This window comes from Falco biarmicus, chromosome 1 (assembly GCF_023638135.1).
Source record: "Falco biarmicus isolate bFalBia1 chromosome 1, bFalBia1.pri, whole genome shotgun sequence".
In the NCBI taxonomy this organism is placed as follows: domain Eukaryota; kingdom Metazoa; phylum Chordata; class Aves; order Falconiformes; family Falconidae; genus Falco; species Falco biarmicus.
Genome location: NC_079288.1, coordinates 39,138,886 through 39,154,455, shown reverse-complemented (window position 1 = coordinate 39,154,455; position 15,570 = coordinate 39,138,886). Strand labels below are relative to the sequence as shown.

Below are 15,570 nucleotides of genomic sequence, written 5' to 3'. Positions count from 1 at the left end.
AGAGATCACTAGGCAAGGGAGGGATTTTGGCTGACGAAGTAAGTTTAGCAGTGTTTGGTTTAGAGAATGTTTACTTTGGGAGATACACAAAAAACTAGCGTCAAAGTTCAGATTTAAACCCCGCCATTCCTCTTACTTGGGCTGTTCAACACATCCTTTCTGTACAGTGGCTTAAAGGTAAGCTTCATTTACATCTTCTGTTATTTTAGGTAGATCTGACCAAAGACATATATATTGCAGAGGGAGGGAATGTTTTGCCTGTGTAAATGCAGCTGAGCAATAATTGAACTTTAGTGAAGATGAGAATGTAAAGTTGGGAACTACAGACAGCAAATTCTTCTATGCCAGAAGCAGAAAACGTTTATCAGTGGTTACTGGACAGAGTATCTCAGCCATAAGGGCCTGACTCCTCGGGGCGGGGAAAAAAGTAATGAATTTATGAAGAAACACTAAGAAAAAGACTGACTCATGTTGTCCAGTCACAGTGTAAAACCATTTAAAAAGCATCTTCTGTGGATCCATCATTGTTGCAAAACACCACAGTTTTTTAAGTGAGATAGTCACCTTAAATAGTTTTAGGATTTCAGGCAAATTAGTTTGGGGGGAGTTTTTCAAAAATTAAACTGTTAGCTCAGTTACCTCAGTCCTGCTACAACATGTTTGAAAATACTTTCCTTCAAGCCAAGCACTGGTTTTATTTGCTGATAATACAGGTATGTATACCTATATATTTTACTTCTACAGAACAGCTCTTTGGACTATTTGCTCATTTAAAAAGCATTTTAATATATATCTTAGTAAGATTTTTGTTTTAACTGTATTCAGTGTTTTCTACTAGATAATACTGTAAATAGTACTTTTTTGAGTAAAAAGGTGATTATCAACATAAATTGACTTTATATTGTCAGCAAATTACTTTCTAAATAAGTCTGAGCAAAAAACAAGACCCTGGCATTCAGACACCTACATTACAGTTTCACTTGGTACAGAATTACTGAACATTTATATTCTGGTCTTTCTTTCACTGTCAAGGGAAGGAATTACACTTTCTCCTATCTTTTTTAAGATCACTGTAATTACTGCAATCTGATATTATGGTGAAAAGTCTTTCAGACCCACTTCTTGATACAGTGTTTTACAGCTGAGTAAGACCAATGGATTCTCTTCAAACAATACATACCTAAGATAGTTCTTGATTTTAAAAATATTTTAAAATTGCAATAGTCCAATACTCAGTAGATCAAGAAGATATAAAGCTGCCTTTTAGAAAAATGCAGGTTCTACTTAAATATATTTTCAATTAAAACAGGTGAGGTTAGAAATCTAGCATCAGGATAACATTAAGTCTAGAGAAACAAAGGTCGGAACAGGAACTTACAAAGAATTTGCATGATGAAGGAAACAGAGTACTACCTGTTGTGCAGTGCTACACGAAAGCAAACTGAAACAAAAGATAACTAAACAAAAAGCAGCATCAAGCCAATCCTTCATGGAAGCGGCAGATGAGGATACACAGCTGCAGAAAGCATGCACAGACATCGAGTAAGGTCACAATCAGACTAGGACATACATTTATGCCCGACACTTCCCACAGTGCAATACCAGTACCATTACTTGGTGCAAATACACATCTTCAGGTTTGTTGCTATATCCCTAGATCTCCTTTATTCCACTAAATTTCAACCTTGCTTCCCCAAAAACACTCCCATAAAACTCCTATTTTTGCTGTAGCTACATACAGGATGTCTGTTTTTCAAATTCTTCAGCACATCTCAGCTTTCTGGTATGCTCATGTAGTGGATGCCTAGTCCCTCCTTCTACCCAGCTCAAATCCTCAGACTAACTTCACATCATATTTTTAGCATGCACCAGTAACACAGTTAGCACACATTTTAAGTGTTACAAATTTATAGTGTCCCACACATTTTAGGTAATGATTCTGTAGCTGCTGAAATACACCAGTAATGACCACTTGCATGGGAGGAAGGCAACCAATTTTTTGGGAGGCTTGGAGGCATTATGTAAGCAAAACCAATTACCAGTAAAACAGATTTATCCATCTAATTAAGCTGTGTTGCACCAAAAAAAAAAAAGCTGTCAAATATGGTAACTATAGACCTTCTGCTGTGACAGACTGGACCTAAGGAATAGATAACAAATTCAATTACACACTCAACTCTGTGTTACATTGTCTTCCAGGTTTTGACCTGTCAGTATGAAGTTCTTGTTTTGTTTGCTTGCCCTTGCTCTCATCATAACCTCCGCATTTTGTGGAGTCAAGGACTTCACTGAGCATTTTGAAAGCCTTAAAGATGCGCACGCACATGAAAACGGGACCTATGATATGCCAAACTTACCACCCGAGTTCCACAGAGAAAACACGATCACTAACGACTTGATTCCTGAAGAGGAGGAGGAAGAGGACTATCTAGATCTTGACAAGATTTTGGGCGAAGATGACTACAGCGACATTATTGATGCTGGCCCATACATGGTTTCTGAAGTTCAGCAAGGAAATATTCTTGAACTATTCCAAGGCAAAACCAGAATCCAGCGCCTCAATATCCTCAATGCAAACTTTGGCTTCAACCTTTACCGCAGTGTGGCAGACAAGGCCAACTCTTCAGATAATATTCTCATGGCTCCTGTTGGTATTTCCACTGCAATGGCTATGATTTCTCTGGGTCTCAAGGGTCAAACTCAGCAGGAAGTATTATCTGTTCTTGGCTTTCAAGAATTCATTAATGCCAGCACCAAATATGAGCTGATGACTGTTCATAATCTCTTCCGCAAACTCACTCATCGGCTCTTCAGGCGCAATTTTGGTTATACACTGAGGTCTGTGAATGATCTTTACATTCAGAAGGACTTTTCTATTCTGAATGATTTCAGAAACAATATGAAAACATACTACTTTGCCGATGCCCAACCAGCTGATTTTTCAGATCCTGACTTCATAACCACAACAAATGAACGCATCTTGAAGCTGACCAAAGGATTAATAAAGGAAGCTCTTGTGAATGTAAACCCTACAACGCTGATGATGATTCTTAACTGTCTTTACTTTAAAGGTAAGAATCTGTTGGTTCGATCTTAGCAATGTGTTTTCTCAGTTTGCAACTCACTGCATACTTCATTAGAAATCCCAGATGGAACTTAAATCTAGCCTACACTTCAAAACCACCTATCAACTCCCTCATTAAGAATCTCTATTAGCCCATTTTTGTGTGTTTCTGTAGCACACTGATTTTCCAGTCATGCCCCGAAGCTAGTGGGTATTGTAAAAATACAGCAAATTCTTATTACACCCAAAGCCTTACAGTCTAAAAGTGAGACTACAAAACAACATATAAATGCAGAATACCCTCAGAAAGCATAAGCTTTGTAGGAGTCTCAGATAGAGAGGTATTAACTCATGTCCAAGTTAATAATCACATTCAGTCTTGCTTCAAGTTACTGACTTCATTAATGGTACAGGTTTATTTCAATTATAACACTTAACATTTCTGAAGTATTCAGGATTCACAGGAGTGACTATAAAGAATTCCAGCTTGAAGTATGTATTTATTTTATATGAACAGAGCATGATCCTTGTCAACAAGCCTATACAGGGGACTGAAGAGAATAACCAAAACAGTATTCTTCTACAACCAACAACACACACATTCATGAACTGTCTGCTGATACAGGCTCCCACATGTATCACTACAGGCTGAAGAGTTAGAGGCTTGAGCTAAAGACTGTACAATATATACTTACTATAAATTCTTGTTTTCAATTTCTTTACATTTAAACTAAGAGTCTGTAGAGAGGTTTTCAACAGCAGTTATCTTCCTCAGGTTGAAAGTTTTGTTAATTTTTCAACAAACTTTTAAAATTAAATTAGTATTAAATGAGCAAGAGGTGGGAAGTGCCAATGAAAGAAGAACTGAGGAAGAAAAGGAAATGTTACTGACTGACTGAGACCAAAATCAGATGAAGGCGACTTCAAACACTGGTGAGGAAAGACAGATTAGCAGAAAAGAAAATACAACACACTCCTTTCCATAACTTATAAAGCAGTTTCTTTTCCCAATTATATCCCTGCTTTCAGGAAACAAATGCTCAAAGGCTCTTCTATGCCTGCCTTCTCAGCATTTGATTACAGGAACACCATTCCTGTAAGGTTATGAAACATACCTTTCCCCATTCACCTGCAAGGCATTACTTCCTTGAATAATGCCACTTGTACCTTTAAAAGATCTGAAGCAGTCATTAGCATAACATCCAAATAATCCCTTGTTCTGAAATACCATTGAAAAGGGACTTATTTGTATCCTTAAGTACATCTCTGATGATCACATCATATCATATTAAATACATGGTTTTACTCTCCATTAGACCATCCTAAGAAAAGGATTAGGCAAAGTGAAACAGATACATAATGTTTCACAATTCAGTCAAGCTTAAAATACCATTTTGTTCTACTCTACAATTATTAAATACTTGTACCATCTCAAAGTAACAAAAACACCACCAAAAAATAAATAGCTTTAATATTGGAACTATTGAGTCACCAAGATCAAAAAGATTTTTGGCTTTTTCTTCTGCCCATGGAGTCCTGTTTGTCCAAACTGCCTTGGTGTTGTCTGCTGAAGGCTGCAATTTCTAACCCTCAAAACGAGAAAGATCAGTTCTATATTGCTGTCTCCCATTCTTCTGTTTTACATTGATAGTCTCCTGGTAACTCTATTTTGAGTGGAACCAAACTTTTTAAAAGCAAGTTCTGCTCCTGAGTTTCCTAGCTTCCCCACTAGTCCTAGACATGCTAATTTTTGTCTACATCTTTCCATTTACAATATTTATGCTGTTTGTACCACTGCAGACAAGCTCTGTTAAGCCCTTAGATCTAAGAAACCTATGAGTGTTCTCAGATATAGAGAGATGCACAGTACAAGCAATACTGAGTAATGGCATACTTGCCAAACACCGAAATCTCAAGCTCCTTTTATATTAAATACCATCAAGAAACTATTAGGAACTATTCACTTAGATAAAAAGCAAGTTTTATCTTCTATAGGTGCCCAGTCTACCTCTAATTGAGATCTACCCACCAGTCTGCAGAGGTCTGAACAATCATTTATGAGCCCCCTATCATGTAGGAGCTGGTTATTTTAGCCACAGTAGATCACAGCAGCTTTTGGTAACTGAAATTTTGACAGGTCTAAAATTACTTTTCTGAGATTCTAGTCATGAATGCAAGGCAGAAGTCAATCTGTGGAGACAACATCTGTCACCACAGACTGATCCCAAAGACATCCTGGTGGAAGATTCAAAATGGGAAGTCACAAGTCAAAGTCCCAACCGGTTTTAGCTGACCCCAGAAGAACACATGCCTCCTGCTGGAGAACAACATTTTACCCCAAGACAAACACATTTGGAAAAATGAACCCGAAGAATAAAGTTCCCCAGCTCCTCTTTTACTAGGAAAAACCGTTAAGTGTCTCCCATTCCTCAGGTGGTGACAGTGCTGCTGAAGCTCCCCTGGCCCACAGCAGCTTCATGTCGTTAGCTAGTTAAGAGTCCCACACCTGTGAATTCTGCTCCCTGAAGAACAGCCAGATGTTGGGTTCTCCTGAGAAGTGAGACAATTTGTTTGGGAATAGCATAAACCATTTTATATCCCATTCCCTTCAGAGTATTAACTATAGTCTGACCACTTCTCAAACTGCTCCCCATCAGCCTGGGACCCATTACAAAGAAACTATTAGGCTGAAAGTTGGACTTAAGGCTTTTTTTGTTACTTCACAGTTAATTTGCAAGTCAGATTAAGGATCTCAGAATCACTTGCAACCTTTTAGAAAATGGTTATTGATTAAGTTTAGATTTGTAGTCTATACACAGTCACAGCCACATTCCCCATTTACTTTCTTGCCAATGCTGACCTAAAATCCAGAGTATTAACAGGAAATACCAACAACCCTAATTCCACTATGAAATTCTAGCTTTGTCTGCCCATGAAGAAAGAAATGTTTTTTCCAGAGCTGTGGTTCTGAAAAGAGATTAATAGGAACACTGCTTTAAGAAAAGCACCTTCTTTTACACAGTCAGTAAATACTTGGGGTACCCAAAGAATCTTCACATAGAAAAATTCAAACCCTGATGGGAAAGCTTCCTGGCCTGCAAAGTATGTTAAATTGCATTATTCGGGCATCAACCCGTCAGATGACAGGCTCCCACAGACATGCCGAAATCACATTAGACTGGGTCATACAATTAACGCAGTCAACATTCAAACTCTTCAGGTTGTGTTAAGACAGAAAGTTAATTGGCTTGAATGGACTAAGTCAAGGTAATGCCTTCAGCATAACATCTTTTATAACTTTACGCAGAACTAAACCAGACATTACTTAGCTTGATGTACCAATAACATGCTTGCAACAGACTGCTTCAGCATGGGTTTCAGGTATCAAGCTCTCTCAGAAAATACAGCTGTGTCAGTTGTTCTGCTAGGTGCAAACACTGTCAAGTATTTTGTATCTGTTTAAACTTTGTAATTTCTAGGTTCCTTGCAGGAAAAAAGTACACACCAGCCTCTTTCAGATCTCCAGTTTGTGCTACCTGCTTTTGTAATTCAGAACACTCCAATCAGAGAAATGTTAGTTAAAATTTAGAAAGCCAGAAATTTCAATGTCACTTCAAAACCTGTCTTCTCATTCAGGCTTAACCGAAACCAACATTCCTACAGTAATTCTCAATTCACATGAATTAAAGCTCAATCTAAACTGTTAATCTGGGAAGATTTAATTAAACAAGAATCTTGGTGGGGGTTTATGTGTTTTCTGCATTGTATTAACAGGAACTTGGGAGAATAAGTTTCCAGTGGAAATGACTACAAAGAGAAGTTTCCGTCTGAATGAGAAGCAAACAATAAAGGTCCCTATGATGCAGACTAAAGGGAACTTCCTCGCTGCTGCAGACCCCGAGCTAGACTGCAGCGTGATCCAGCTCCCATTTGTGGGGAACATCAGCATGCTGATTGTACTTCCACACAAACTCTCTGGCATGAAAGCCCTAGAAAAGCAGATAACACCTCAAGTGGTGGAAAAATGGCAGAAGAGCATGACAAACAGGTATCTGCTGAAAAGTACATCTTGTTAAACTCTTAATGCATTTCCTTTATGAGATTGACAAGGGTAAGTAAAGAGCACAGAAGCTAACATTTTGATTAAAACCATTAAACCTCAACAAGAACCCCAAAAGGATGGATTTATTAAAGTAAAAATCAGCACCGATGATCTCTCAAAATTTAAATGCCATCAAGAAATCAAGGATAACTGAAGTGGAAAATTCTAATTGACTTCCAAAATTCTCTCTATTACATATTTAATGTTGTAGATGTAAAGAAGTGCTTATTGATAAAGCTTACAATGAGGAAAAAACTAGGTGTATGATAGTAACAGCTTATTTGTGCAGAATGATCTCAATCATACGGAAAGCACCCTATGTCATTACAGCACTATGCATTTCAACATAGCTGTTGTGTGAAGGCACACACTCAGTAACCAACAATGGACATCACAATTACAGAAGCGAAAAAATTATATAGCCTCTTTTGTGCAAGATGAGAGACTAGGTAGTCTTCAGACTTGATTCAGAAAAAAAAGATATGAAGAGCTAATTTGACATGCTCTTCAGGAAGCCGGCCTATTTCTATTGTATACAGTAAGTGACCAATCTCCAATCTAGTAGTACTCCAGAAAATCTCAGTTCAACTATTACAAGCATATCCAACCATGTGCTGAACTGCTCAAAGCCATGGATTTCATACATATAAAAAAATGTAAATAATCATAAGTGAAATATTAAATTGACAAACTAACAGTTTTGGGAGGAGAATTAGTTTTTTAAAACATAGCTTAAAAATAATGATGCCCAAGTTTTGAAAGTACAATAACCACTCCCATATACTTCTGTGTACTGCTTGCTGAAAACAGCAAAAAAACCAAATCACGACAGGTATGCAAAGCAAAGGAGTCATGCAAATATTTACCTCCTCGATGATTTGAATTTTTGTTTTTATTCTTACCAGAACAAGAGAAGTGGTTCTGCCTAAATTTAAGCTGGAGAAGAGTTACAACCTGATCGGTTATCTGAGATCCATGGGAATAGAAGAACTGTTCAATGAAAAAGGCGACTACTCTGGTATATCGGATGAGAAAGTCACCATTGACAAGGTATTTATACCTGTTCTCTTTTCATTTCCTTTCTGATTAAACTGTATCACCTGAAAACATGGCAACACAGTAAAAACAATTCACAGTAAGCTAAAAGAATATTTTTTTCTCATCTTTCCTGGAGGACACAGGAGGGGTTTGGGTTTCTCTGCATGTCTTAGTCTATTCATCTAGTGAGGGACATGTTTAATCAGATGTCAAAGGCACCAACAGTGTTGTGGTCAGTCAGGAACAGCAACCAAACGATTATTGCTGCACAGGAGCTATCGGCAAAACTGTCACAACAGAACCACGTGCAGAACACGGGGCAGGGGAAAGGCTGTAAGTACATAATTTGAATATACTTCCAAAATCCTAAACTTCTTTTTTGTTTGTTTTCCTTTTTTTGTTTGTTTAAACAGTTCAATCATCAAGGCACAATAACTGTGAATGAGGAAGGTACAGAGGCTGGAGCAATAACCAATGTCGGGTTCATGCCTCTTTCTACTCAGATTCGCTTTATTGTTGACCGCCCCTTTTTGTTTCTGATCTATGAACATCGTACCAGCTGCCTTCTGTTCATGGGCAGAGTTGTCAACCCAGCCAAATCTTAAGAGCAGAGACGACCTCCAACATACTGTTATACATGGGCTGTATAATCACACGTTAATATACCAGTATCACAAAGAGAATTTTATTGTCATATTAGCCAATATAAAAGCCACTGGTATCAAAAGAAATGATATTATCTACAGGTAGTTTCACATGAATGGACTCACAGCAGTAGATAATTTGACTGCAATTTAAAATGGTTAGTGCCATGTATCGATACAAGTGTATTAAAAAAATAAATCACAAAGTAACTTACCCTTTGTGTTCTACGTATAAAATGTAATCAATAAAATATTTAGACTATCTGGATTCTTGAAGTTTAGCTCTAAATTTGTGCCAGGACGACTTTTTAGAATAGGAATAAGGAAAACCTGAACACCTGACCAGCCTTAGAAACCTAAGCCTCCCTTGGGTGTTTTACATAATCTAAAGTGAAAAAAGAGTAGGTGTCTACATTAAGAGTTTTTTGCTTGCACAATTTAGTAGACTGATACACACAATGAACCTTATGGACCAGCGCACTGAATAACAGAAGATAAAAATGTCTTGGAGGAATAAAATATTTAAGGGATCTACTACTTTTCCCCAACCTAAGTTGTATCCTTTTCAATACAGTTCTCCGATTTTCATTGGTACAAGCAGTATCAGAATTAGGCCAAACAGGTAAATTCTATAAACGTCCTTAGAATACTTTTTATAGTGAAAGCAGCTAGCAAAACGCTCTTTTCACCAGCTAAGTATCACCTAATCCTCTCTACAAAACTACAGCAATCACATTGGTTAAGAACACAAATACACTCTCCATATTTGATTCAATGGACAAAATCTTTCAAGTCTTAAAACTTAAGATTGTAAACTTTCTGAATCATTATGGTAATAACATGAATGCCGTACAAAGCCTGTTTCACATCTGAAAAAGCAAAAATTCACCTGAGCTCTGTAACATATTACTACCTACCCAGTACAAGGAACAGAGTTGCACCTTACATTCAAGTTATCAAAGCCAATGAACATACTCACCTTTGCATACCTTCCTTTGCATTGTACCTTTTAAAAAAGCATGCCTCACAATCCAGTGACAGTATTTTTATTATTTGCAGTATCAAATATTGTATCTATCTAAATCTACTTATATTATAAATTTGTCTTATATTAGCAAAAATACACAAATTAAGGTATAAACCAACAGTTATCTTAAGGATTAGGAATTCTCTTAGAAAGGTGTTTTCCAATATTAACTTACTGATTTTATTTTACTTTTAAATACTGCCATTTGTAATTTTGCATCTACTACAATTATTTGCCACATACACAATGCATTTCAACATGACAGCCAGTGAATTATCAGCCAGCATAAGATGAAGGGTGATGAAAAGCTGATAGTGAATAAGAAGCTCAGATGGTTCTCTTTATCCCTGTCTCACACTGTGTGTGCTTGTAAGCCCACCGTGCGGGGGACAATTTTCAGCATTGAAGGCTCACAACAGAAATCATTAATGTTCATATATGCATTTTATTGTTTTTTCTATATGCAAAAAGAAAAGCATATGCAAAATATTAAATATGCATGCTGTATATTATCAATGATTAAATGAGCTGGAGCATCTGAAATAAGGGGGTTTTGAGACCTAAGTAACAGAAATTATTCAAGGGAAAGAGGTCGAGCAGAAAAGCAAATCAGCTACTGCTCAAAACTCATGATCTTCATACATTGTGCAAGAAAGTCAAATATTTGCTTCAACAACCATAATGTAACCATTAACTCTTGCTTCAGATTCTGGCACTATGTGACTCCATTTAAAGGTCACATTGGTTAAGAAAAACGTAGCTACCACTAGTTATTCAGAAGAAATGTATCATCAATAAAAATTTGAAACAGAGAAGTACTTCCATAACTTTTATATTAAGTCTCTAACAAGCACCAATCTTTTCTCAATATGCAAGAAACAGTCCTGCTTTCACTCACATCAGTACTGGCATTACTGACAGCTGAAAAATACAACCCACAAGGATGTCTCTCTCAAAACAGGACTAGCTAATTCATGCAAAACCTGAGCAGCTATTGAAGAACACCAGTTGAAGACACCGATAAACACAGTTCTGTGAAGCTAGGATTCGGCCCTTGCGATGCTGGCGAATTCAGGAAGAGCTTATGTTGGAAAGTGGTGCAAGAGACAGGGGAAAGAAAGAAACAGTTCTTTGATCTTTAGCCAATGCCAATTTTAGGCTCTTCTCTTTGAAAAGCCTCAGTAAAGAGGTTTGTGAGCACAGAGGATGAAATGAATGGGGTTTTTCTGCTTATTAATGGACGTGCAGTATGAGCGAGTTACAAGTAGGCATGCCTACTGTAAGTACATAATACATTTTCCCCTTTTGTCCCACTCACTAGCTGTGCAGGAAAAGTTCCACAGAAGAACTCTGCTTCAGGAGGGGAGAAAGTGACATGCTGCTTTTTGTCCTCCAGTAAGTTTAAGTTTGTCTATGGATCTTCTAGACGTGACAGTTTTTGTAAAAGCTACAGCAGTTAGGCAACTAGTCCTACTGACTTGGAAACCCAGCTCAGATGTACCACATTTTCTGTTGGAGATCTAGAACCGTTACATACCAATTTTTGGCTGAATTAGTAATTATACTTTGTTAAAAAAGTTTTTCATGCAGAACAAGTTGTCATGTGAGACCAAAAGCAGATATACATGAAAATAAATGAGTCTGGAATGGACATCAGTGTCCTTGCACATCTCCTAAAATGCTTTCAGCATGACAGCCAATTATAGTTTCAGAAGACAGAGGACACTTCCTCCCCTTCCTCCCTCCTTTATCAATGATTCTTTTTTTAACTTTTTTTTTTCTTTTCTCTCTCCTGTTAAGCAGCAGAATTCACTGTGCTGCCAAACCAAGATTTATTTTTAACTCCGTTTCTATTAACTTAGTTTTTTGACTTTTCTCCTTAGGCCACAGATACGTGCTATTTATTGTATTGCATATCAAACACTATTCAAAGAAATATCCCCTGTGGTATTATTTAGCTCATGAATCTCTTGAATTCATGACTAGCAACAACCTAACCCTGAATCACAAAAGATTCATTATTTTAAGAGATATGTTATTATTTAACAAATGTTCCCCCCCTCTTAGAGCAAGAAATATTATTTTACAAAACTATTTCTCTTGGATGCTTACTTCTGCACTAGTTATTTGTCAACCCATTTGACCATGAAATAGCACTGGTATTTGACATGTGAGAAAAAATATTCCTTTTGCAACGATCCAGCCATTGGATACTCACCACAGCAATAACAGGAATAAGCACACCCAGATTCCCTGCACTGCTGGAGGCCTGGAAAAGGAAATTGAAATTATCAAAACAGCTATAAAAGCATTTCTAAAATACTTGCTACAAGACATACTTCAAACGCTCCTACTGTCTATGCAAATGAAAACATATATTGCCAATTACAGCTCTGTATCTTGCAAATAGGTGTACAAGAGGTGGCCAAAAGAGTGCCTCAGATATCCACAGGACTGGGCACACCCTGGAGCCTTTCAGAGCTCTTCAGGTGGCTCCTCATAAACTATTGAAGGGTTGTTTTTTCCCCTCCAACACAGTCTACTGTGTTTAGAAGTTAAAGCGGGGGGGGAAATATTCGTTACCACTGCATCTACCCTAACATTCAACAACTGCAAGAAAAATGCTCTCATTAAATGGGTGGCCACAGACAAGTGTCAATACTTTACTAGAACTCTCATTTTACTACTAAAACAAAGCGAAAAATAACAAGTCTGTAAAAAGACACCGTTATCAAGAATTTATTTAAGCAGGGGGAAAAACCTTTTCCACTGAAACATAACAAGCTTAAGAAGAATACATATTTCCTTTGACTTACTAGGACTTATTAATTGCACTCTATACAGTGTGCTGCTCTTGGCAAAATACAGTGTTTAAGAACGGAAAACATTCACTGCACACAGCATGCTGTCTCGCTTCTCTGGTAAAGGTGAAGAGTGAAAGCACAGATAACATGCTCAGAGACGTCTCTCTGAAGTTCTTCCCTCCCTCCCATGTCCCTCCACACTGGATTTGGGATGGAGATAACTCTCCATCTTCCTTCTTACGAGAGAGCCAGGTACAGAGACCGTGGCCCCACAGGGAGGAGGCAAGGCAGACATGCTAACAGGGTACAGCTTTGCAAGAACTGGAATAAACCAAAAGGAGCAAAAAGAAAAAGGGAGGAGGAGGAGGGAGGAGGAAGAGGAAGGAGGGAGAAACAAAGTCAAACAGTCTTCAGATGAAACAATAATGACACAACCCAACTAAAACACATTTTAGTTATCCTTCCTGTAGTGTCCAAGATAAAGCAAAACAGATGGATCCTTTAATATTTTTTAAGGGAGTAAAAGAACAGCCCTCAAGTCACTCTAAGGGGTAGGAACAACTGGAAAAAAGTCACTGTTCTTTTTTTTGCTAGCATCAGGACAGTCCACTGCACACGGCAAAGTGCTGCAGAGTCAGCTGAGATAGGCAGAATCCAGCACACAACACCAACAAATAGAACTGTAGAAAACCTACTTTTCTACTAGCATTTTTGTTAGAAAAATGGAATAGCAGCCTCTTTATGATGGTATATGGCACTAAGGATGAAGAAAATGCAATGACTTCCATCCTTGGGCATACTCAGGGGACATTAGTGTTAACTATCAGCAATAGCACAAAAAACCGAAACCCACAAAAAGGTTATTTTTCTTCCCCTCACAGAAGCCACTTTTGCGTGGTTGAAAAATCTGGTTTAAAACAGAATAAGTCACTGAAGCATTTTAATGGCTAGCAAGCAAATTTAAGTCCATAAAAAGGTATGCTGAGAAGCAGAGAACATAGGCAAAGTATCAAAGAAAAACACTGCTTTTGTTTGGGAGAACAGCATGTGCAGTGTTTTACCTACTTATCTCTTCTTAAGTAACCCAGTCTTCAGAATACCTTTCATAACTTCTACTCTACATTGAGTAAAGAGTGTTCTAGTGAAAACTGCTCCAAGTATCTTCATAATAAAGAAACACTGCCTCCTAGCTCAAATCCGTGTTAAATCAATCACATATTTTTGTTTGCAGGCTGCTTTAAGTCAGTGCAGCAGTTAAGTCTCCCATAGTGATCCCAAATAACAGTGGAAAAATATCCCTGAAAGGAGGAGAGTGGAAACTTATTTAGAAGTGTCATTTTAGAGCACTGTTTACAATAAGTGAGCTGAAATGGTGGTAAACATATCTGTGGTTAAAAGAATCTATGAAACCTGTGGAGAGACATTTTCCACCATAGACTTCATGAAAACCAGATTCTAGACATGTTCTAGCTCCCTTTTAAAAGAAGACTTGGCATTCCCGATTAAATGCAATCTGTCTTCAAAGCAGATTCATTTCAGAGGGATTTACCAAGAGTTCACTCACCCCATAAAAAGGATGAAGGACAAACTTAGTACTATTAAAACATAGCATGCACAGGAAGGTGGGGGGGAAAAAGAGGTCAACACGAGAAAAACCCCACACTGTTCCCCTCACTGTTAGGAAAAATACACCTATTTCAAAAAGAATTGTTACCTATCTGCCCTAAAAAACTGGGAACAGCTCTCAAACCGCCTCTCTAAGAAAACCTTAATTTTCCAGTATGAACACATTTGAATTATTAAAAGTGTCTTTCTTGCATATAAAAATCACTATCAAACACCACAAGTTTTTAAAAGCTATCCTAAGGCACTGCATGAATGCCAAGAGGTTACAGAATTTGAACACTAGGGAGGAACGTAACTGGAGGAAAGCTCTGGGTTTTTACGTGTAGGAAGCATCCACATTTTGCTTTTCAAACAACAACATATATCTCACGAACAAAAGTCAGGGTTAACAGCTTGTTTATGAGTAAATTTTAAAGCAAAGAGAAGAGGAAGATACTGTGGGAAAGGCTGAGATTTTTCACTGCTTCTAAGCTTAAGCTTCATTGCATAAGCTGACTATTTCTAAGATGGAAATTGGACTAGATGACTTCCTAAAGTCCCTTCCAACTTGGGTTTTCCTATGATCTAAAGGCACCACTAAAATTAGAAATTTGTCACACCTAAAGACACTTCAGGAATTAGTAAGAAGCGTTCAGTAGTCAGCATTCACTATTTCTCTATAGAGCTCTGTCTCTAACACTTCACTCAGTTTCACACCAAACAGGCTCAGGTGAACAACAGCTATGCCGCTGCTTTGTCTCAGATACTATACACAGATTAGTTAGGTGTTTGAAAGGCATTAGGGACCCTCACTCATATTCCATGATCAGGACACATTCTCAGGCTTCACGAATCATGGGGTTTTTTTCTGTGTGTGTCAGGGTGTGGTTTTAGTTTAAAAAAACCAACATGCAGAAGACTACATCTAATAGTGCCATCCATATAAATGCACAGCTACATACGATGAACAGTGAATATCTGACCTTCAGTGCTGGTCCTTTTTCACTTGCTCTCTCACTAGCTCTCTTCCCTTCCAGCCCAAGCTGAACAAACAGTTCCAGCAAGTTCATCAGTAGTTCATCCACAAGGTGTTCTCCTTGAATGTTAGCAGCGATGTTAGCTAGGGCATTAATGACTGCTAAAGAACAGTGTCTAAGAAGAAAAAAAAAAAGTTATGAACAAGCAATTCCTTAAAGTTTTATATTTTTAGTGCTTTCCTCATAACGTTGATTGTAACTCTTTTAATAAAGCTGCTGACATTTTTTGCACTTAATTTTTTTGGGGTG

At 37.7% G+C, this 15,570-nt stretch overlaps 2 protein-coding genes across 3 annotated transcripts in view; one reads left to right on the top strand and one right to left on the bottom strand.

The window, feature by feature from the left end:
- PI4KA (phosphatidylinositol 4-kinase alpha) overlaps window positions 1–15,570 on the bottom strand; it is a 63,201-nt gene that overhangs the window by 30,320 nt on the left and 17,311 nt on the right. For both annotated transcript variants that reach the window (XM_056357130.1, XM_056357138.1), the window contains exons 18-19: window positions 15,268–15,436; window positions 12,094–12,144 (exon numbers count right to left, since the gene is read on the bottom strand). In XM_056357130.1, coding sequence (XP_056213105.1) covers window positions 12,094–12,144; window positions 15,268–15,436 — 220 coding nt within the window. The remainder of the gene's footprint in view (window positions 1–12,093; window positions 12,145–15,267; window positions 15,437–15,570) is intronic.
- Window positions 53–9,116, top strand: SERPIND1 (serpin family D member 1). Its single transcript, XM_056357150.1, has 5 exons — window positions 53–177; window positions 2,200–3,071; window positions 6,839–7,112; window positions 8,072–8,216; window positions 8,618–9,116. Exons 2-5 carry the CDS (start codon window positions 2,216–2,218, stop codon window positions 8,807–8,809), a joined length of 1,467 nt encoding a protein of 488 aa, XP_056213125.1. The 5' UTR covers window positions 53–177; window positions 2,200–2,215; the 3' UTR covers window positions 8,810–9,116.

Bases quoted from the DNA above. Each gene is read 5' to 3' on its own strand.
- SERPIND1 (XM_056357150.1), top strand. From the start codon at position 2,216: ATGAAGTTCTTGTTTTGTTTGCTTGCCCTTGCTCTCATCATAACCTCC. The intron at 3,072-6,838 runs GTAAGAATCTGT...TTGTATTAACAG, and splicing joins TAACTGTCTTTACTTTAAAG to GAACTTGGGAGAATAAGTTT. The intron at 8,217-8,617 runs GTATTTATACCT...TTGTTTAAACAG, and splicing joins AGAAAGTCACCATTGACAAG to TTCAATCATCAAGGCACAAT.